The sequence below is a fragment of the Pipistrellus hanaki genome (assembly GCF_964339955.1).
Source record: "Pipistrellus hanaki genome assembly, chromosome: 1".
In the NCBI taxonomy this organism is placed as follows: Eukaryota; Metazoa; Chordata; class Mammalia; order Chiroptera; family Vespertilionidae; genus Pipistrellus; species Pipistrellus hanaki.
Window position 1 is genome coordinate 53,328,330 of NC_140503.1, and position 21,099 is coordinate 53,349,428.

The following is a 21,099-nucleotide window of genomic DNA, read 5'->3' on the forward strand; positions in this document are numbered from 1 at the left end:
GTTGTTAGGAAAAGACAAGTTAGGTCAGGGGTCCCCAAGGGTAGGGATCTGCCAATTGACCTCGAAGCCTTACCTGTGGGATTACAGCCTCGTAGCCACCACCCCACTATTTCTGTCCCCTCAGGCTGTCAGAGTCCCGGCTGTAATGTAAGAAGTGTGAAAGGTGAGGAAAAATTACTCATCTATAACTGTCCCTTCTAAAACTGCATTGTGCACCCTTAGTCCCAACTCAGAAACAAAGTTTCACCCACCAAAGGCTACTCACTTTTCTTGGCCCAACTGGAGTGCTGCCTTCTTCAGTAACATATAGATCCAATATTTTCATTCCCCTTCCACATGGGGAGCAATGTTTGATATTGGGATATATTTGAATTTTTAGTTGCAAAAGGTCCTGTCTCACTTTTAGTAAAATATATGCCCTAGTAAAATCACGAGTAATTAAATCCTATTTTAAATATCTTAGGAAAAAGAGAAGAATAAAAGCAGTGGATGCATGAGAGATTGGAATAATTCTTCCCTCCCCTCCCAAATATTTTGCACCAAGAATTCATCAGGAGTTAAGAGGAGAAAATTAGCATTTGTTTGGTCCTGGGTCCTTCATTGTCTTTGTCATTACAGCACCCACCAGAGTGTCCTAGGAAGGGCCTCCCATATGTGGATATTTTCCCTGTCCATATTTTCATAGATGGGGTTTTCTTAGGATACATTTGCATTGTATCCCAGGATGCAGGCACGCAGTATTTGCCCCATCTTGCTGCTCTGGAATGTTTAAATGTTTAGAAAGTGAAAGATGCATGACACGAGGAGTATAAGTACTTTCCCACCAGCATCTTCTGTCTCAGCTTCCCAGTGCTCCCTGTCCTCTGCCTTTGCTGGTGCCAGTGCCTGCCCCTTCCGCTCCGGTGCACAGCACATCGGAGCAACCCTCACTTGGCCCCCCACCTCAGCCACGGTGCCTTTGCCTCTACCCTTTTGTCCCCCAGACTGCCAAGAGCGTTTAAACTAGTGCTCTCTGCCAATTCTCTTTTTCATCCCATCTTTTCTGGCTTCTACCATCACTCCACAAAAAGACCACCGGTAAATTCTCTTGCTGAATCCAGTGGTATTGCTGTAATTCCTATTCTCCTCAAATGGAAGAAGCAGTAGCAACATCTCTTTGAACACCTTGTACCTTGTCTTCCAAATCCCAGGACTTCCCCAGTGTTCCTTTCACCTCTCTGATCACCATACCTCTGACTCTTCCGTTGTTCCTCTTCGTCCTGTCCCATAAGTGGGGGTGTTCTCCCCAACAGTCCTGGATCCTGAGCTCTTATCTGTCCCCCGCCTTCAAGGCGACCATCCTCCCGCTTCTCTCAGGAGGTTTTTTCAGCTGCCCTGGTTTCCCATGGTCCCTCCATCCTCTGAACACAGTCTGCATCCACTGCACGGGCAGTCAGCCACCTAATTACTGTGTCCCATATGTTGTGTCCATCCTCCCAGCGGAGTGTGAACTTTGGAAGGCAAGGCCCGAGATTGACATTTCTCTGGCATTCCTGCAGGGTCTGATTTAAGCTTCATACAAGTAACCTGCTAAATAACATAAGGGCCTATCGTTATAGCACAAATTTAATAAAGGCTTTAGTGAATAAAAGAGGACTCCATTTTGAGCAAAGACAATAACCAACCGGTAAGGTAACTCTGATCTTGCTCAAAGGCAGCAGTACCCACCAACTCGACCTTTGACTTTCCTTGTTTTGTTTTGTTTGTTTGTTTTTTTAAGGAGCATTTAGAAGACTTTGAGATGCTGTCCTTTTGGCTTTCCAATACTTGTCATTTCCTCAACTGCCTGAAGCAGTACAGTGGAGAAGAGGTAGGGAAGCTTGCCTGCCTTGTGTTCTGTACTGACCGCTGGTCTATAACCTCCTCATGGGCCAGAGCTCACTATGGGGGTAAGAATTGGGGCACCCCGCTCCAGGGACAGCCTCGGCCTCACTGGCTTTCTGGCCTCCTCCTCACCCAAGAGGTCAACCTCCTGTCACCAGGTAGACAGAAGTGACAAGCAGAAGACTTCTAAAAAGAGGCTTAGACTTTGGGCATGGTGTCCTCGAGATTTAAATGAGTGAAGTAAACCAGATGATTTTTAGTTTCTTTCTGATTGTGAAATTCTGAAGTTTTTAGTATTATGACTCTAAACTACAGCCTTTAGTTCAACATGCCTGTTTCTTCAGAGCTGTTCGCTATAAAATTCTGGTTGTTCCTTCATAGTCTGTAAATCCTTGGCCATTTTGAAGGGACTGACATCACAAAGTAGTTTTCCACCTTCAAGTATTTACAGAGCAGAATTTCAATGATTAAACAATAACAAAATGGCTTTTAGGGTTTTTACTGCTCTCCAAAATAGTTGCACCATTTTATAAAGTGTCTCACTCAGTAGGGTATGAAGTTTCCAGTGTCTCAGACCTTCACCAACACTTGGTATTGACAGACATTATTTACCAAGCTCATGGACATAAAACAATACTTTGTTGACTTAAATTGAAATTACTTGATGCCAGTGATATCAAGCATCATTTCATATGCTTAAAGGTCTTTTGGGTTTCTGTTTAAACTACCTATTTACATCTATTCTATATTTTTTTAGAGGAGATTTTTTTAATTTACGTATATAAAATCTTATATATAATATTATGGATAGATTGGGTATATCTTCTAACCTTATTTATGGAGTTCTTTCTCATACACAGTTTTTGAATTTTTATGTACTTAAATCTATCCTTATGTTATATGTTTCAAGAAATTCTTCTCTACCCTGAGATCATCAAGATCTTCTCTTACTTTCTTCTAAACTCTTACAATTTAAATTTAGAATTTACAATTATGCTTTTACCTATCCCAAATGGGTGTGATTAGCTATTCTACATTGATTTGTGAGGTCATAATCTCCTATTTTCTTCCACATAGATAGCCAATTATCTCAATGAAGAGAAAGTAAAACAAAATATAAAAGTATGCCTACTGGAACTATAGAACAGAAGGAGAAATAAGTAAAGAAGATCCAAGCTCTGACTAAAAGCAATGCCAAAGTGTGTGGGGAGGGGAGGTAGAAAGGAGAGGGGAGACACAGGTCATCCATTTAGGAAAAACTTGCATCTACGAGGCATTAATGGAAAAGGATATTATATTATACAACAGCATTTACTTTTTTATCCTATTTTTGCCCCCTTTAGCCATGAACACAATGTTCTTTCCCCTGTCTGTTTTTCAATTACTGTATTTTTATTTCTAAAACTTTAATGGTTCTTTTTCATCTCTGCCTTTTATCATAGTGTCCTATTCTTATCTTAATGTTTTCCTTTTATCTCTTGGGGTATGTTAAACATGTTGTATTCATCTGCTTGGGATGCTGTATACAAAATACCATAGACCAAATGACTTATACAACAGAAGGGCCTTTTCTCACAGTTCAGGAGACTTAAGTCCAGACCAAGGTGCCAGCAGGGTTGGTATCTGGTGAGACCTCCCTCTCTCTGGCTTACACACAGCCACCTTCTTGCTGTGTCCTCACACGGCCTTTCCTCTGCATGGGGGCGGAAACAGATTGAGCTCTTCAGTGTCTCTTATTATAACACTGATCCTGACAGATGGGGGCCCTCCCCTTATGACCTCGTTTGACCTTAATTACTTTCTTAGAGGCCCCATCTCTAAATATAACCACATAGGAGATACAGGCTTCAACATAGGAATTGGGGTCAGGGGGAGACATGAACAGTTAGTTCATAACACATTTTATAATATTTCAGAGTAGTCTATAATCTATAATTATAATGTTATGAATCTCATTTATCTACTGTCCTCTTATAGCAGTTTGTATCCTTGGGTGCTTTGCAGTTTTTTCCTGTGAGCTCCATGGGAGTGGTTTTCTACTGTGTTTACAGGCCTGGGGGCATGTGTTTGTAGGAGGAGTGACATGTAGTTCATTATAGAACGTAAGTGCTACTAAACATCAAGAACCTTTTTGAAACAAATCAGATATTAAATTGTGAAGTGTGGGAATATAGTATTGTAGAAGCAGATTATAACATCATCAATAGAGATAGTATTTTCATTTCCTATGTGTTTATATTATTTTAATATTTATATGCCCCAAATTACTTCCAGGAATTCATGAAGCATAACAGTCCACATCAGAACAAGAACTGCTTGAACAACTTTGACCTGTCAGAATACAGACAGATTCTTAGTGATGTGGCTATACGAATATATCATCAGTTCATTATCGTAATGGAAAATAACATTCAACCAATAATAGGTAAGAAAATACTTGATAACCAAAAATATTTATAGTAACATTGAGGCCTTAAAAAATAAAAAATAAAACAGACACAATGTGTGGTTATAAAGAATATAATTTCTAAAACCAAGAAAACTTAGTTGTCCATATTTTATACCCAGCCATGTGTACCTTTTAATTCATTGTTTGCTTGAAGCAGTTCCATATGTAAAAGCACATGGTTCAGTTTTTTCCTGTAAGAGCAATTCATCCTGAGAGGAAAACCTTGGAAGTAGTGCAGCTACTTACATGGCTAATCCTGGGTCTTAGACACGTGTTTCTGAATCCTGAAGTCCATCTCAAATTCCTCTATCCTTTCTTCAGTTTTCTAAAATGTAAATACTTTAAATGATCCCAGACCATGAGGTGTCATGCAAACCTGCTTCCCATTCCTGCAATTTTGAAAGGAGAGGTCTCCAAGCCTAGCCAGGGGCTGCTGACTGTTGTAAACAGCACCTGTCCCATCCACCCTGCAGCCTGTGCTCCCCAGACCTTGAATCTATTGCTTTGTCACAACTACACCCACCACCAAGTCTCGTAGGAAAGGTCGCACCTCCTGAAACAGATGCACAGAGCGGTGAGAAAGTCCTCTGGGTGTCTCCCTGCAGTGCCGGGCATGCTGGAGTACGAGAGTCTGCAGGGCATTTCCGGCCTGAAGCCCACGGGCTTCCGCAAGCGGTCGTCCAGCATCGACGACACGGACGCCTACACGATGACCTCCGTCCTGCAGCAGCTGAGCTACTTCTACAGCACCATGTGCCAGAACGGCCTGGACCCCGAGCTCGTGCGGCAGGCCGTGAAGCAGCTCTTCTTCCTCATCGGGGCCGTCACGCTCAACAGCCTCTTCCTGCGCAAGGACATGTGCTCCTGCCGGAAAGGGATGCAGATCAGGTAAAACCCAGGCGCCACCGCTTCCTCCGGGGAGGCTGGCGGGGAGCAGTGCTCATCAAGTCTGGCACGCACTCCGTTCCTCTTCCCCCAGAGCTGCAATGCCAGGGGTAGGGGGCGCGGGGCAACATGACTCTTAGAAGCTTAGATGGTCTGCCATCCACTGCCCAGACCGCCTCCCATCACTCCACACTGCTCATTTGAGCTGTGGCAGAGTGGCTTTAACTGGGAACCCTGTATTTTAAAAGCCTGCCTTCTGTGGTTATCATAAACCCTCCCAGGGTTTACTGACCACTGCCTCTGTGAGCAGCACTGCCTGGTGCAGGACAGAGGAAAGCAAGGACAGGGCCCTGTGCCAGACGTAGGCATCATAGATGTTTAGCAAGTGTTTATTGAGTGGATGAATGGATGGATGAATGAGCAGAGGACTATAACAGTTTATACCTGTTATAGTCCCTCACCCTAGACTGTCATGATCCTTAGAACCAGGAGCCATGGTCCCACACCCTCATATTATAAATGAAGAAACTGCTAGACTGTGGTCCTGTGCTCCTCAGTGCACTCTCAGGACAAAGGAGGGGACTCGGCACCCTCCCCTAACATGTCCGATATGGATTGGCCACCGTTCTCTGCTCCTTTGGCTTTTACTCCAGGTGCAACATCAGCTACTTAGAAGAATGGCTTAAAGATAAGAATTTGCAGAACAGCTTGGCCAAGGAAACTTTAGAACCTCTCTCTCAGGCAGCCTGGTTGCTTCAGGTGAAGAAGATCACAGATAGTGATGCCAAGGAGATCTTTGAACGCTGTACCTCACTGTCTGCTGTGCAGGTAACCAGGCTTGCCGAGTGTCTCCCTGATCTTCACTGACAGACCCTCTCATTGGTGTCAGCTTTCCTGGCCTAGCCAGCCATGGAAAGTCTCTGTGTGTTTTTTTGGTATCATAGCCCACCCTCTTATCTCATAAACATTTATTAAATACTAAGTCCAGGCCTTAAAAACACAAAAGTGCATATGACATATTGCCTATGCACTAAACTTACAGATGTGGATGGGGGCGGGAGGCTGGAAGAAGAGAGTTGTCTGTCATCTAATTGGGTGATTTGTCTTTGCTCCTTCCATGTACTTCTCACCTTATTTCCTTTCCTTGGAAAGAAATAACACATGGTTCCTAGAGCCAAGTCCTATATAATAAAAGGGTAATATGCAAATTGACCCTAATGGTGGAACTACCTGGAACGAACAAGAGCTATGACTGCACTGACCACCAGGGAGCAGATGCTCAATGCGGGAGCTACCCCCTAGTGGTCAGTGCGCTCCCACAGGGGAATCTCCGCTCAGACACAAGCTGGGCTGACAGTTGTGAGCACAGTGGTGGTGGCAGGAGCCTCTCCTGCCTCCACATCAGCACTAAGTATGTCCGACTGCAGCTTAGGCCCACTCCCCCAGGGGGAAAAGGCCTAAGCCATCAGTTGGACATCTCCTGAGGGCTCTTGGGCTGCCAGAGGGATGTCTGACTGCCAGTTTAGGCCTGATCTCCTGGGAAGTGGGCCTAACCCAGCAGGTGGATATCCCCCTAGGGGTCCCAGATTGAGAGAGGGCACAGGCCAGGCTGAGGGGACCCCCCCCCCCCCCACACACACACACACGTGCATGAATTTTTGTGCACTGGGCCTCTAGGTATAGTATAAAAAAGCTACCTATGGTTCCTAGCTGTCCCAGAACCACCAGAACCATTATATCACAGGCAGAGCTGTCTTTTTTCATGGTCTAACATGTCTTCTGTATGGTTTGCAGATCATAAAGATCCTTAATTCATACACGCCTATAGATGACTTCGAGAAAAGAGTGACTCCATCCTTCGTTCGCAAAGTACAGGTGAGATCCTTAAGAATGTGCCTTTTAATTTTTAATAGAAGACAGTTATATTTAACTAGAGGCCCAGTGGGGTCCGCTGGCCTGACCAGTGGGATTGAACCAAACCCAGCTCTCCAACATCCCCTGTGGGGTCCCAGATTATGAGAGGGTACAGGCTAGGACAAGGGACCCCACCGGTGCATAATCGGGACCAGGAGGGTTGGCCAGCTGGGGAGGGATTGCAGGAGGGCTCCAGGGCATGTCCAGCCCAACTTGCTCAGTCCTGATCAGCCAGACCCCAGCAGCAAGCTAACCTACCAGTCAGAGCATCTGCCCCTTGGTGGTCAGTGCACATCATAGCAACTGGTCAGCTGTTTGCCTCCTGGTGGTCAGTGCACATCATAGTGAGTAGTTGAGCGACCTTAGCATATCATTAGATGACCAGATGACCAGACACTTAGCATATTAGGTTTTTATTATATAGGATTAATATTACAGAAATCCAGGATTAAATCACATTCATCAAATAAGCACACAAAGCATCAGGAATTTTCCCTGTCAGATTCCCAGTTTTCAGAACCCATATTACCTGGGGGAAGGGAACAAAAACCCAGAGGTGATGGGGTTCTTAGTTCCTTCAGCAGGTTCTGTTGTGGCAGGTGAGCAGAGGCTGAATGGAAGCAGAGATCTATGCACCCATCTTCCTTGTTTTAATCCCAAAAGTTTCTTCCCCAATGAACTAGGGCAGCAGTTTGGTTCAAGGATCTCTGAGGATCCTCAGGACCCTTCTGAGAGGTCTGCAAAGTCTCCCCTTTTCCAATCCATATCTGTACAAGGCCAACTTTTTTTCTTATACTTCAGCCAAAAAAATGAATCACCATAGGTTGAATGCAGAAGGAGATCTGAGATTCATTCCACCTATCATATTAAGTCAGACATTTAAAAGATCTACAAAAACATAAAATAATACCACTTTCCAGTAATCTTTTTTATTTTAAAAATATAGTTCTTTTTCAATTAAAAATATATGAACATGTGTTGGGTTTGCTCTTGTCATTTTATTTATTTATTTATTTATTTAGCTCTTGTTATTTTAGTGAATGAACACATTTTAAGTTATTGCTTTAATTACTAATATGGTAAATATCAGTAGTTAGACCCATATACACGAAGGCTCTTGGAATCCTCAATAGTTGTTAAGGGTATAAAAGAGGTCCTGAGACCAAGGGTTTGCAAACCCTTGAATAGAAAGAAATCACTGAGTGCAATGAAAATTTAATACTTAAGATCTATTCATGTCTGGGCTTGGAATTCTGCCATGAGAATAGCGAAGAAGAGAGAACAGATCGATTTAGTGGGAAGTTATCTTCTGGAGTGAAACAGACAAGGAAGCATTCAGGAGAGCTGGTCTGAAGTCCCGCCAAGCCTTTTCACCTGGAACCGTGCTGTGGAAGGCTCTGTGTGTGTCCTCTCTGGCCTTTTGAAAGGAGGGTCTCCCTAGAGAGGGAGTTGTGTTTTCCTTACTCCCGGCTCTCAGACAGCAATGGGCAGAATGCATGTGTTTCCTTACTCACTTCCCCCCGGTTCTCGTTTCAGGCTCTCCTCAACAACCGAGAGGACTCCGCTCAGCTGATGCTGGATGCCAGCTATCTCTTCCAAGTCGTCTTTCCTTTTACGCCCTCTCCCCACGCTCTGGAAATGATCGAGATCCCCAGCAGTTTCAAGCTAGGCTTTCTCAATAGATTGTAGCAGGGGAAGAGAATAAATGCACTTTTCCCTGCAAAGCTGCACGAAGGTCAAACATGAGGGATGTGGCATATTAATTGGAACTGGAAACACTCTGGAATGTGATTTAAGGAAGAAAATGAGAACTCTCCCAAGTGGGCCACATCTCCTCTCGCTCACAGTGGTGATGTTGCTGCTGTCATTTAACGAAAATTAACACACACCAGCTGTGGCCTTGTCTAGCTCTGGCATCCCAGCTGGCTTTTACCAGAACTCCTGGAAGCTCCCCTTTTCCTCAGGTGTCTCTCGGTCTCCATCTGTCCTGTGACAGGGCTCCTCCCACAGGGGCATAAGATCCGGGGACACAGTGTCTCTCAGATTGCTAAGGTTCATGTGAGGCCTGGGTACATTTATGAAGCCACAGTGGGTCCAGGGCTGAGTCTTCCAAACGTCCCCTCACCCCATGCCTGTTTGGGGGAGAGGTGAGGAGTGTGTGTGTGTGGGGGGGGGCGGGGCGTGGGGGGAGGGCAGGTGGGGAGGTTCCCACTGACTCTTTACTAATAATGCTCCTGCATAAAAATATATTTATTATTTCAGATCCTTCTAATTTTTAAAAAAACATATTTTATTGATTTTTTACAGAAAGGAAGGGAGAGGGATAGAGAGCTAGAAACATCGATGAGAGAGAATCATCGATCAGCTGCCTCTTGCACACCCCCTACTGGGGATGTGCCCGCAACCAAGGTACATGCCCTTGAGTGGAATCGAACCCGGGACCTTTCAGTCCGCAGGCCAACGCTCTACCCATTGAGCCAAACAAGTTTCGGCGATCCTCCTAATTTTTAAGAAAATATTCAATCTGAATGAATTATATAAAGTATTTTATATATTTATCTAATTAAAACCAACATATTATTAAAGCTTAATTGCCACACCATTTTTCATCTCCTCCTCCAAAAGAACATTTCTTAAATTTTGCCTGCCAACACATTTGCCATCATTTTTTATTGTTTAGTATCTTTCTCACAGTAACATTTTTAAAAATATATTTTTATTGATTTCAGAGAGGAAGAGAGAGGGAGAGAGAAATAGAAACATCAATGATGACAGAGAATCATTGATCGGTTGCCTCCTGCACACCCCGCACTGGGGACTGAGCCTGCAAACTGGGCATGTGCCCTGACGGAATCAAACTGTGACCTCCTGTGTCAATAGGTTGATGCTTAACCACTGAGCCATGCCAGGCAGGCTCATACAATAACTTTTAAAAACTAAGTTTAAAAAGACAACCTAAATTATTTTCTCTTGAAAATATCTTCAAAGCATTGAAATATGTTTTAAATTTTCTCATAAAAATAACTGAAGAATTATGTTAGGTCCCTCCTTTTGAAAAGTCTGTGTTTCCCACGTTTTATGACTATTCCTTGTCTCCCAAGATACCTTCATTCCTTCCTTTCAGATCATAAAATGCCACTTGGTAAACCCTCTTAGTGGACCCAGTGCCCTTTGTAACACCCAAGAATCCCAACCAGCCCTTCTGTTTCTGACAGTCACAGGCAAGGGGAGTGATTCTGTAACGCAGACATGTATCTTAGAAGTGGAAATCATACATGATTCTGAAGCAACATCACCCTACTAACATGGAATAATGTCTTTTCTTATGATAAGTAATTTAATTTAGTTCATTTAGATACATGTATATGAAGAAATGAAAAGTAGAACTTTGTAATATTTTAATCAATGAAATAAATTCCCATATGAATTGGGTCAGGTTCTTTTAATTGCTAAGAGATTATATTTTTCTTACGTACACAAGTTTCAGTGCCTTTCTTTAAGGGTCATATCTTGCCAGGGCTGACGAGCAGCCCCTGAAGGACGGATGAGCAGATTACTCCGGCACCGACTCACTGTGGGGGAGAGGGCTAAGGGAGGGCGCTGAAGGAGCCAGGCTGCCAGGGGGAGGTGGAGCAGCTGCAGCTGCGTGGAATGCCCAGATAAGGGGATTAGGGGTGTTACAGCCTCTTTGCACCTTGGAGCTGGTGGCTCTAACTTCTCACCTTTCTGCTGATCAATTCCTAGCGCTAACTCTGTGGAAGGTATATATGCATTGATATTAAATTAGAATACTTGGACTTCCATAAGAGCTCAGAAAAGTGTTCAGGTATGTACCCAGCAAAGGGGCTAGCCGTGGTCTTTCTGTGTGGCGGGAGCACAGGCGAGGGCTGGCGGTGTTTGTTAATCTGTATGTTCTAATTTTTCTACAATTCATGTGCATTTCTTTTGAAACAATGTTTTGTTTTTAAAATATATTTAGTATTGGGATCAGGGGAAAAGTTAATAATCTTTAAAATCATTTAATCAGTTTTAAAAATGGATCCAGTTTAATACTCTACCTGTCAACATAAGCCTCAAGAGTGAAACTTATCAACAGTATAACGATTGAAATTTCTTTCGAGAGCCAAGTTTTTTTTAAACTTAAACTTCTTCTAATGCCACTTCTTCAAAATGGACTCGCCCAGGCCATGGTATTTTGTGGAAGAGCCACACTCAAGGGGCCAAAGAGCTGCATGTGGCTCTCGAGCCACAGTTTGCCGACCATGGAGTTAGGTGAAGAAAACAAGTATGGAACAGCCCCTTTGCATAGCTCACAAGGCTCTATCTAAGGCATCAGGAAAGTCTGGAGGAAAGTGCATCCATCCAGACAAGGGGAGTGAGTGCGGGGCAGGCAATGGGCACCTTCACTTTTGACTTTCTATCTTTCGCATTAATTCTTTTTTAAAATGTGGGAGGGGGCAAATTTTAAATCATATGTTTAGGTGAAACATTTCAAAGAAATTTTGTGGTTGGTGTAGGGTGGGGGAAGTTTTGAGAAGGTCTATTAGCTTTTTCTGCAAAGCAGTTCCCCATCAAAACTTGTTAAAATGGGGCATTTTTATCATTGTCTTGTTATAATGCTCATTAAAGCATTTACTCTGGCTGTGAAAAGTTCCCTTGTCGTAAAAATGATTATAAGTACAGTAGAATATACTAAAATTAAATCTAGCTCATGATATAAATACTAAATGAAAAACCTATCAGGATATAAACCTATAAACAGTATACATGAACAAATTGTCAAAAAATCCGTTCCTAATGTAAAAAGGAATCTCTCTGGACAATGGGACTATGGGTGGTTCTTTATTTTCTTACACCTTTTTAAATTTTTTTCCAAATCTACAATAACCATGTATAACATTTATGGTTTTACAATACTATAATCTTTCAAATTTGGTTTGTAGTTTGCCCATGTTTAACCAGATCTAAAATGCTACCCTGTTTTCCCGAAAATAAGACAGTGTCTTATATTAAGTTTTGTTCCCAAAGATGCGCTAGGTCTTATTTTCAGGGGATGTCTTATTTTTCCATGAAGAAGAATACGGTACACATTTATTGTTAAATGAAAATAAAGGAAATTTATTACCTGTATACGGTATTGTATTACGGTAGTTGTCAACACAAACCAGACAAACTGAATCCTACAGTATCAAGAATTTACTCATTTATTCAATGACAATCATGTCATTATCTTCTGGAACATCATTATAACAATCCAATTCCTGAATTTCTTGTGACTTCATTTCTTTCAGAATCAGTGGACCAAATCTCTCATGTTTAGCCTAGGGGGGGGGGGGGGGCCTTATTTTCAGGGGAATGCCTTATATTTCACTCAGAAGGAAACCTGTAAGTAGGTCTTATTTTCGGAGGATGTCTTATTTTCAGGGAAACACGTAGTTATGTGATTTAAGGTTGATAAGACCAAAACTTGTTGTCTCCATTAAAATAAGGTGTTTTCCAAGAATATACATTGACACGTGAAGACAAAAACACTATTAAACAAAAAGTTGAAAATTGTATATAGTATATAATTCTAATTTTTTAAAAGGTATACCCATATATGTTTGTTTTTCTAGTATCTTCTATGTTTATGAAGATACTAGAAAAAACATAAAATGCTAGCAGAGGTAAATTATTTGTTAGAGCATGTAAGTGGTTAACTTCCCTTCCTCTTGTTCTTTTGTTTCCAATCCTATATAATAAAAGCCTAATATCCAAATGGGCCAAACAGCAGAAAGACTGGTGGAACGACCAATCGTTATGACACACTGACCGCCAGGGGGTAGATGCTCAATGCAGGTGCTGCACCCAGCCCACAGGTCCCAGGCCAGCCAAGGCAGGTGACGAGGGTGGGTGGGGGGGCGGCCTCGATTGCCCCACCAGTTGCCTCACCAAGGGAGGTGACCAGCGATGGCAGCAGGGCGATTGAGGGGCAGACCTGGCTGGCAAGCAGATGGCGCCACACCCCAATTGCCCACCAGTCACCTCCCGCAGAGGGAGGTGACTGGTGGTGACAGAAGGGGGTTGGGTTGGGAGCAGGTGGTGCCAGGCCAGCCAAGGCTGGTGCCAGCGGAGGCCTCCCGATCACCCTGCCAGTCACCCCACAGATGGGCCCTGATCGCCTGCCAGGCCTAGGGACCCTACCTGTGCATGAATTTCATGCACTGGGCCTCTAGTTATTTATAATGAACATAGGCAGCTTTTATAACTAAAAAATTGGAAGGAAAACATTGTCCAGATTTGGAATATTGATATTCTTTTCTACTTCTGTTTTTCTTGATCTTCCATAACTCCTAGCCTCCTTCTATTCCTTCTCCTCTTGGTTCTGGTTCCTCCCCCCTTTCATTCCTGCAGTTGCTTCTGGCCAGAGTTCATTTCCTCTTCCCCAGAATTGAGAACAGTCTCTTAACTTAGTTGGTTTTCCTGCTGTACATTCTGTCTCTGACCTACTTCTGGAAGCACTGCTGCTGGAATAATCCACTGGACATTGCTCCCTTGCTGAAAATCCACGGCTCACCTTCCTAATGCTATTACCTGGAGTCCTCAGCATGACCTTGTGACTGCCCCCTGGGCAGCTCGGACAGTAGAGGGCAGCATCACCAGGGCCCCACCACAAGCCAGGCTCTCCTGGGCAGAACCTTTCACATTCTCTCACTCACTCGTTGTAGCAAAGCAGAGCAGCTTCGAAGTGCCAGCTTGATGGTAAGGGTGGTGGAGTCCCATTGCATACAGATTCAGGCTGCACCGCTGACCTTGAACTTGTTTAACCTTGGGCATTTCCTCAGCTGTCGTACAGATGTCCTGCCGCCCTCCCAGGGTGGCTGTGAGGGGCCAGGGCTGAGCACGCTGTGGCTGGCAGGAGCTGGTTCCCTTCTGTCCTCTCATCCTTTAGGGCTTCCTCCAATCCTCGGTCACTTAGAGATCCCAAGAACTGTCCCAGCTGCCCGTTGGCGGTGGGAGTTCACCCCACCTCATGAGCCCCCGTTCTCTCTGCAGCCCTGTGGTGACCTCTGCGTTGTAGACAGTCCTCTCCAAGATATCCCCACTGTCGCCTGCTCTCAAATACATCCCTCGCAAATTTGGCTCTGTGGCAATGGCCAGACAAATGCCTCAAAATATCTGTATAGTCAGCGGGACATTTCTTTGAAGCTTGACGTGGCCCAGTCTTAGGAACACCCTTCAATCGGCAGGGCCACATGGCTGCCCCCGCCCACCTTACCCTCCCGTCTCCCGTCTCTAACAACGGCCCCACAAACCCTCAGCCTCCCGAACAGAAACCAGGAGTCATCGTAGACATCTCCCTCGCCCCGTCTCCACACGCTGCCAGGTCCAGCTCCTCCTCCTTCCTGACTGTGGTCCACATCCATCCCACAGCATTGGCTTAGCTCAGGCCTTCGTGTATCTTGCCTGAACTTGGCAATAGGTTTCTCTCTGCTCTGTCCACATCTCCAGCTTCTGTCCCTCCTTCCAGCTGCTGATGCTGTTACAGCAACTCCCCGCACAGCATAACAACTCACCATATCCCAGCCCTGAGCTAAGTGCTTCCTGCTTAGAATCCCCCGACACCCCTAGGAGGTGGACTTGAGATCCTCGTTTTATAGATCAGCGAGCGAAGGTTCAGGGAGATGAAGCAACCTGCCCAAGCAGCAGGGCCAGGGGCCACGCAGCCAACACCGGCACCTTAGCCACTGGGTGGTTTTGGTTTTGGCTCAACGTGGCCCTCCCTTCAGTGGCTGGGCCAGTGGGCTTCTGGGTGGGGAGGCAGGGACCCTGGGTCTGCGCTGTCACGTGTTTAGTAAGGAATTGGGATGCTGCGTTCCTGGCAGGGAGCCAGCACACATTTACACGGACTCATCCCTGGTTGGAGTTAGGCTCTCTTTCTTTCTTTCTTTCTTTCTTTCTTTCTTTCTTTCTTTCTTTCTTTCTTTCTTTCTTTCTTTCTTAATTGATTTTCTACAGAGAGGAAGAGAGAGGGATAGAGAGTTAGAAACATCAATGAGAGAGAATCATCGATCAGCTGCCTCCTGCACACCCCCTACCGGGGATGCGCCCACAACCAACGTACATGCCCTTGACTGGGATCGAACCAACCCGGGACCTTTCAGTCCGCAGGCCGACGCTCTATCCACTGAGCCAAACCGGTTTTGGCTAGGCTCTGCCCTTTTCTGGCTCCTGACTCTAAAAGTTCACCCTGAAGAGGGGCGTTGTTTGTTTTTTAAATTTCAAATTATCCTCTTCATTACAATAACGCTCTCCATGGAGAGCCCCGCAGAACTAATGCTGTGCTGCAAAGACTGTGTCCATGTCTGCAAGCCCCCAAAACAACCAGTCACACCTAAGTTCAGGAGACCTATTGTCTGATGCTTCCGGACAGATAAGCGAGTTGGTGCTGACCCAGCACGTTGTAATAAATCAGAGGTTACAGATTAATTGCAGATACTTTATCCCAGTGTGGAGGTCTGAGCAACTACCATGATGAGCTTTAAAACAGCGTTTTCTCTTGGCTTTTCTCACACACGCCCCTTCTCTCTCTCTTTCAGCTTCATCTTGCGTTAAAGATGTGTGATCAGACCTTTCTGGTAAATGTATTTGGCTCCTGTGACAAATGTTTCAAACAAAGGGCTCTGAGACCAGTTTTCAAGAAATCTCAACAGCTCAGCTACTGCTCAGTGTGTGCAGAAATTGTAAGTGTAACTTTAAAAATTTTTTAAATAGTTACCTATCTTAAAACAATGTCTAATGTGCGGGTCCTGTGACAGGTAAGTTGCCACAGAATCAGTGTACACACAGACATTTTCAGGTGGCCGGGCTGGGTAAGGTGCGGACTGGTCCCTGCCTCCCCGGGTTCAATCCCAGTTCTGTGCCTTGGTGGTTGTGAATCAACAAACTCTCCTCCCCAAGGAGGTCTGTTTTCCCACCTGTACCGGCAAAACAGGAATAATAGCTTTGTGAGTATTAAATGAGTTCGTTTGATAAAGGGTTTTAAACAGTACCCAGCACAGGAAGTGGCCAATGAAGGTTTCAGTGTTTCAGCTGGTATGCTTTTTTAGCGCTGAGGCTTTTCTCTCTTGTCCCCTATCAGTCTTCTTGGCAAGCAACCAAGCTGAAAGGGACGCTAGCAAATCAACAGCTTGGGAGCATCTTTCCAAAGGCCCCGTGCCCTCTGCCCCCGGGAACAGCTCTGTGGAGACAGGACCACACAGGGCCGCAGTGATGAGCACCATCAAGCTGAAGGAAAAGGGCTCCTTGGACCTAGAACCCAAGCTTTCAACAAGAGCTAGAGACTAAACATAAATCCTGACATTTTCCCCAAAGTACACAAAATCCATCCTCACCAGAGGTGGCTATGCACAGGTCTTTATTCGGGTCTTTATATATATATATATTTTATTGATTTTTTACAGAGAGGAAGGGAGAGAGCTAGAGAGCTACAAACGTCGATGAGAGAGTAACATCGACCAGCTGCCTCTTGCACACCCCCTACTGGGGATCTGCCCACAACCAAGGTACATGCCCTTGACCGGAATCGAACCCGGGACCTTTCAGTCCACAGACCGACGCTCTACCACTGAGCCAAACCGGCTTAGGCTTTATTCGGGTCTTTAATTATGGAAGATCTGTATTCAGATATTGCAGAAAAAAGAAAGAAAGAAAAAAAAAGGCCAGAGCATGACTGATGCCCTAGGAATTAGACCTATCTCAGAGAATTTGCAAAGTTCTGCTCAAAAGCGCGTTGAACCCAGCTGAGCCCCCTCCTGGTTAAAAGTGGTAAAGCGCTAACAGGAAGCCCCCAATTATTATCACATTTTTAAAAACCTTTCATCAAAGAGAAGAAGGGTGACTTACATTTTATCTAACCAAAGAGGGGAAGTTAGCATTAGTCCTCCTGCTTGTTGTAACCCCTGACAGTGCTTTAAAATTTATTCCCATAAAGTAAATGGCACAGAGGGTGGCACACAGGCTTGGTTTAATGATCTTGATGTCACAGGGTTCAGGCCCAGGACAATGGGGTTCTACCACGTTATGTTCTAAACTTGGCTCTGCAAATTGTCAAACTGAGGACGTTCAATTCTGAAAATAAGCCTGCTTTCTGGTGGCCACCCTCCCACCCTGGAACAGTGCTCTTTATTCATCTAGCTCTTCTGTTATTTACTTATTTTTAATTTTTAAAAAATATTTTTTTTATTGATTTCAATGATAAGAGAGAATTGACAGGCTGCCTCCTGCATCCCCCCTACTGGGGATCAGTCCACAACCCAGGAATGTCCCCTTGACTGGAATAGAACCTGGGACCCTCCAGTCCACAGACTGGCACTCTCCCCACTGAGCCAAACCAGCTAGGGCCAGCTCTTCTGTCTTTTAAACAACTTTCTCCATTAAACTCATTTAATACTCACAAAGCTATTATTAACTAATGCTAACTTTCCCTCTTTGGTTAGACAGAAGGGGCCCAAAATCCCAGAGGTCGAGTAATCTGTGACCTCATAGGTTCTTCCCAGCTCAGAGGCCCTGCCTGGAGACGGTCTGCAAGGGCCGTACCAGCTCTCACCATCACAAGCACTTGGGGTTCCCACACAGTCAGGCAGCCTCCTGTGGCTGAGAGACACCCAGATGACTGATAGCTACCTTTGGTCCCAGTGTTTGGGAGTGTGAAGACAGCCCCCCGTCGGCCCTTTTCATGAATAGGGGCGCCCCTGTACCTCCACCAGGTTGAAATGTAGCAGATCTCCGGCTGCTCCACTTTAAAGAAGACGCTAAAGCCAAAGTACAGGGAAGCACTTTTCCAGCTGTTGCGAGTGGAAGGCTTTCCAGGCTGGAAGAGGTTTGGGATTTCCCTCACACAGAGAGCCTCCAGAGGAGATCGCACAGCGTGAAGCACCGTTCCTCCCGGGTCTACACAGACGGGCAAACGCTCACAACCCACCAGGGCCCAGGAGGTGCCGGCCTGAGAGGGCGAGGAGAGGGTGCTGCTTTGATGGCCCTGGGAGAAGTGTCCCATGACCTAGTGTCTCCTCATTTAAATTACTTCACAGGCAGCCTTAAAAATAACAGCAAGCGCCGAAACCGGTTTGGCTCCGTGAATAGAGCGTCGGTCTGCGGACTGAAAGGTCCCAGGTTCGATTCCGGTCAAGGGCATGTACATTGGTTGCAGGCACATCCCCAGTAGGGACTGTGCAGGAGGCGGCTGGTCGATGTTTCTCTCTCATCCACGTTTCTAGCTCTCTATCTCTCTCCCTTCCTCTCTGTGAAAAAAATCAATAAAATGTATTTTCAAAATAATAATAGCAAGCAACTACTGTGTGCCACACACTTCTCAGAATGCTCTGCTTAAGCATATCAAACTCTCGGCCAGCAGGCAGCAAGCCCCAAGGCCTGTGGCCCGCCAGCCCTGAGTTTGACAGGCCTGCAGCCATTCCTAAAGAGCACCCCCTCTGGGCTGTCTGATCTAGCCGGAACCTATGCTCTTAACCTTTGCTCTTCAAACTCTTAAAACAGATCTATGAAGAGGTGACTGTATGTATCTAAAACATGTATACACTTTACACACTTGATATTTTACTTAATTACATTTTATATATCTATACATTCTGCCACAGCTCCATTTAACAAACTAACACTAACCCTAACCCTACCCTAATGCATTTATTATAGAGATTAATATTAGTATAGATGACTTCCAGCTTTTCTTAGAGAGGGCTCAGGATAGCAAATCCCGGCTGGATTCCCCCAGAAGGGCGGGGCTACGAAGAGGCGATGTTTCCCTTTAGAATGTGTGCCGGGACCTGCCTTCCCAGGCTGTGCGCGCACACAGGCAGGGTCCTGGAGCGGAGAGAGAAAGCGTCCGTGAGAGGGGTCCTCTGAAGCCTGTAACTGAACGGGCCAGGCTGCCTGGGCCCAAGTCTAGCCTTTGCCTTTCTGGGAGTGTGCACCCAGCAAAGCATTGAACCTTCCTGTGCCTCAGTTTCCTCATTTGTGAAATGAGGCGATGGTGGTACCCACTCAGGGTGACTGTGGTGAGTTGTTAACATAAAGCACTTGGGACAGGGCCGGGCACTGTAGGGGACTGGAAAGGGGATGTTTGAGTGACACAATTTGCCTCCTTGAGCGAGTTGTAGCGGGGACCTGCCTCGCAGAGCGGAGGAAGCTGCCTCGGTGGCCTGGGCCTGGGCTCAGAGGCCGGGGTCTGGGCCGCCCCGTGTGCCATGGCCCCTCCTCCCCTTCCCCGGGGCTAAACCCCCAGCGAAGAAGGGAACAGCGAACCGGCTGCGGGCCTGCAAAGACCCCGGCGCTCCTCGGAAGCTCACTATTTGCTTATATGAAGTCAACAAACGAGGAAAGTTTCCGGTTCGCAGTGGGGGGAGCCGAACCTCGCCGCCCGCTCCCCTCCGGTTTCTGCAGGAAGAGCCCTCCTGCCCCCGGTGCGGGGAGATAGTGCGGGGAGGTCCGGGCGGGGAAGGGAGGGAGGCGGAGGGGAGGGAGGCCAGTGTCGCTGGGTGCTCGCCGCCTCCCTGGAGCCGGGCGGTGGGACTTGCCGTCCCAGCGCGGCCCCCGCTCCCTGCGCGCCCTCCGCCCAGTCGCGTCTCCCGGCCTCGGTCTTCCCGCCGGGAAATGGGCACCGCGCCCGCTGCCGCCCCCGGGTCCGGGCGGGGCGCGCGGCCTCGCTGACGGGGCCTGGCCGGGGCTCTGCCCGGGCGCGGGGCGGGGGCGCCGGGGCCGCGGGGCCGGACGGCGGCGTCAGCGGAGGGCGGGGCCGCGGGAGACGGCGGAGCGGCGCCCGCGGCCGGGCCTCCCGGCGGCTCCCCGCATCCCGGCCCTCCTCTCCCTCCCTCCGCCGCGTCCCCGCGAAGATGGCCACGGACGGGCTGCACGAGAACGAGACGCTGGCGACGCTGAAGAGCGAGGCCGAGAGCCTCAAGGGCAAGCTGGAGGAGGAGCGGGCCAAGCTGCACGACGTGGAGCGTGAGTGCGGGCCGGGGGCCCGGGCGGGGGGCGGCCCGGGGGTCCCCGCGCCGGGAGGATGGAGGGAGCCGGGGGGAGGCGGGGAGCGGCCCTGAGCCCCCGGACGCGCGGGTGTGCGGGCGGAGCAGGCGGCCCCGGAGGCTCCGGGCACCGCGCCTGGAGCCGCAGCCCCCGGCCCTGGCCGCCCATGACGGACCTGGGACCCGTCACCTCGGTCACCGTCACCAGCCGGGAAGGTGCACGCCGATCGCCGGGAGCCCTCCCCGGGCGGAGGGTGGGGTGCTGTCAGCTGTGCCCGCGCGTCAGCCGCGGGGGCGCGGCCTAGGGTGAACTGTTTTGGTTTCTCATTATTTGACCTCCTCCATCTCTGTTGTGTCTTTTCTCGGTTTTGCTTTACACGGAGCAAGACTCTGATTTAAAAGCTCATTTCCCCCATCTGCCCCGTGTCCTCGGGGGTGGGGTGGGGGTGGGGGGTGGAGAGCCGGATGGGGGAAGGGAAGGAGAGGAGCTTACCACGGAGTTCATTAGTGGCTGTTTTAAAAGCTTTGGATGGATGCGGTTGGATTGGCATACAAGACCATAGCAGTCTTAAGCTTACATCATGGACCACTGCCGTCACTTAGACCCGGCTCTGTGGTTTTGTTTGAGGGAGCAGTTTAGGTAGCAGGGGGGCTGGTGGGCTTCTCTTGACCACGCGGAGGGCTCGCCCTCAGCAGAGCTTGGGCTCAGGGCCCAGCTTGGGACAGCGGCCTTATCTGCTGAGTTTTCAGCTCTGAGGCGGGCAGCTCCCCTCTGCTGAGCACGACCTCCGCCTGGTGCCCTCAGGCACACCTATACTCTGTGCTCCCGCCATCTGCATTTGGTACCATCCCCTTCACATTCCGTGGGGAAGGACGATGGGGTTCATGCTAGGCCCTGTAGCACCCGATTCCTTTCTCTGAAAGTTACTTGGTAGAAGGTGACTTGAATCTAGAGTGTGCTATGCTTTG

At 47.2% G+C, this 21,099-nt stretch overlaps 2 protein-coding genes across 4 annotated transcripts in view; both read left to right on the top strand.

Moving 5' to 3' along the window:
• MYO5C (myosin VC) overlaps positions 1-10,583 on the top strand; it is an 88,233-nt gene extending 77,650 nt beyond the window's left edge. For 2 of the 3 annotated variants that reach the window (XM_084894049.1, XM_084894051.1), the window contains 6 exons: positions 1,760-1,849; positions 4,138-4,288; positions 4,918-5,200; positions 5,851-6,025; positions 6,992-7,072; positions 8,648-10,583. In XM_084894049.1, the coding sequence (XP_084750175.1) occupies positions 1,760-1,849; positions 4,138-4,288; positions 4,918-5,200; positions 5,851-6,025; positions 6,992-7,072; positions 8,648-8,800 (933 nt within the window). In that variant the 3' untranslated portion in view covers positions 8,801-10,583. The remainder of the gene's footprint in view (positions 1-1,759; positions 1,850-4,137; positions 4,289-4,917; positions 5,201-5,850; positions 6,026-6,991; positions 7,073-8,647) is intronic. The other variant, XM_084894050.1, reaches the window with a different exon arrangement.
• A 9,016-nt stretch (positions 10,584-19,599) lies between these two features.
• The window catches only part of GNB5 (G protein subunit beta 5), a 33,915-nt gene continuing 32,415 nt past the window's right edge, over positions 19,600-21,099 (top strand). Inside the window, exon 1 of the mRNA XM_084894546.1 lies at positions 19,600-20,110. Within this exon, the coding sequence (XP_084750672.1) occupies positions 19,999-20,110 (112 nt within the window). The 5' untranslated portion in view covers positions 19,600-19,998. The remainder of the gene's footprint in view (positions 20,111-21,099) is intronic.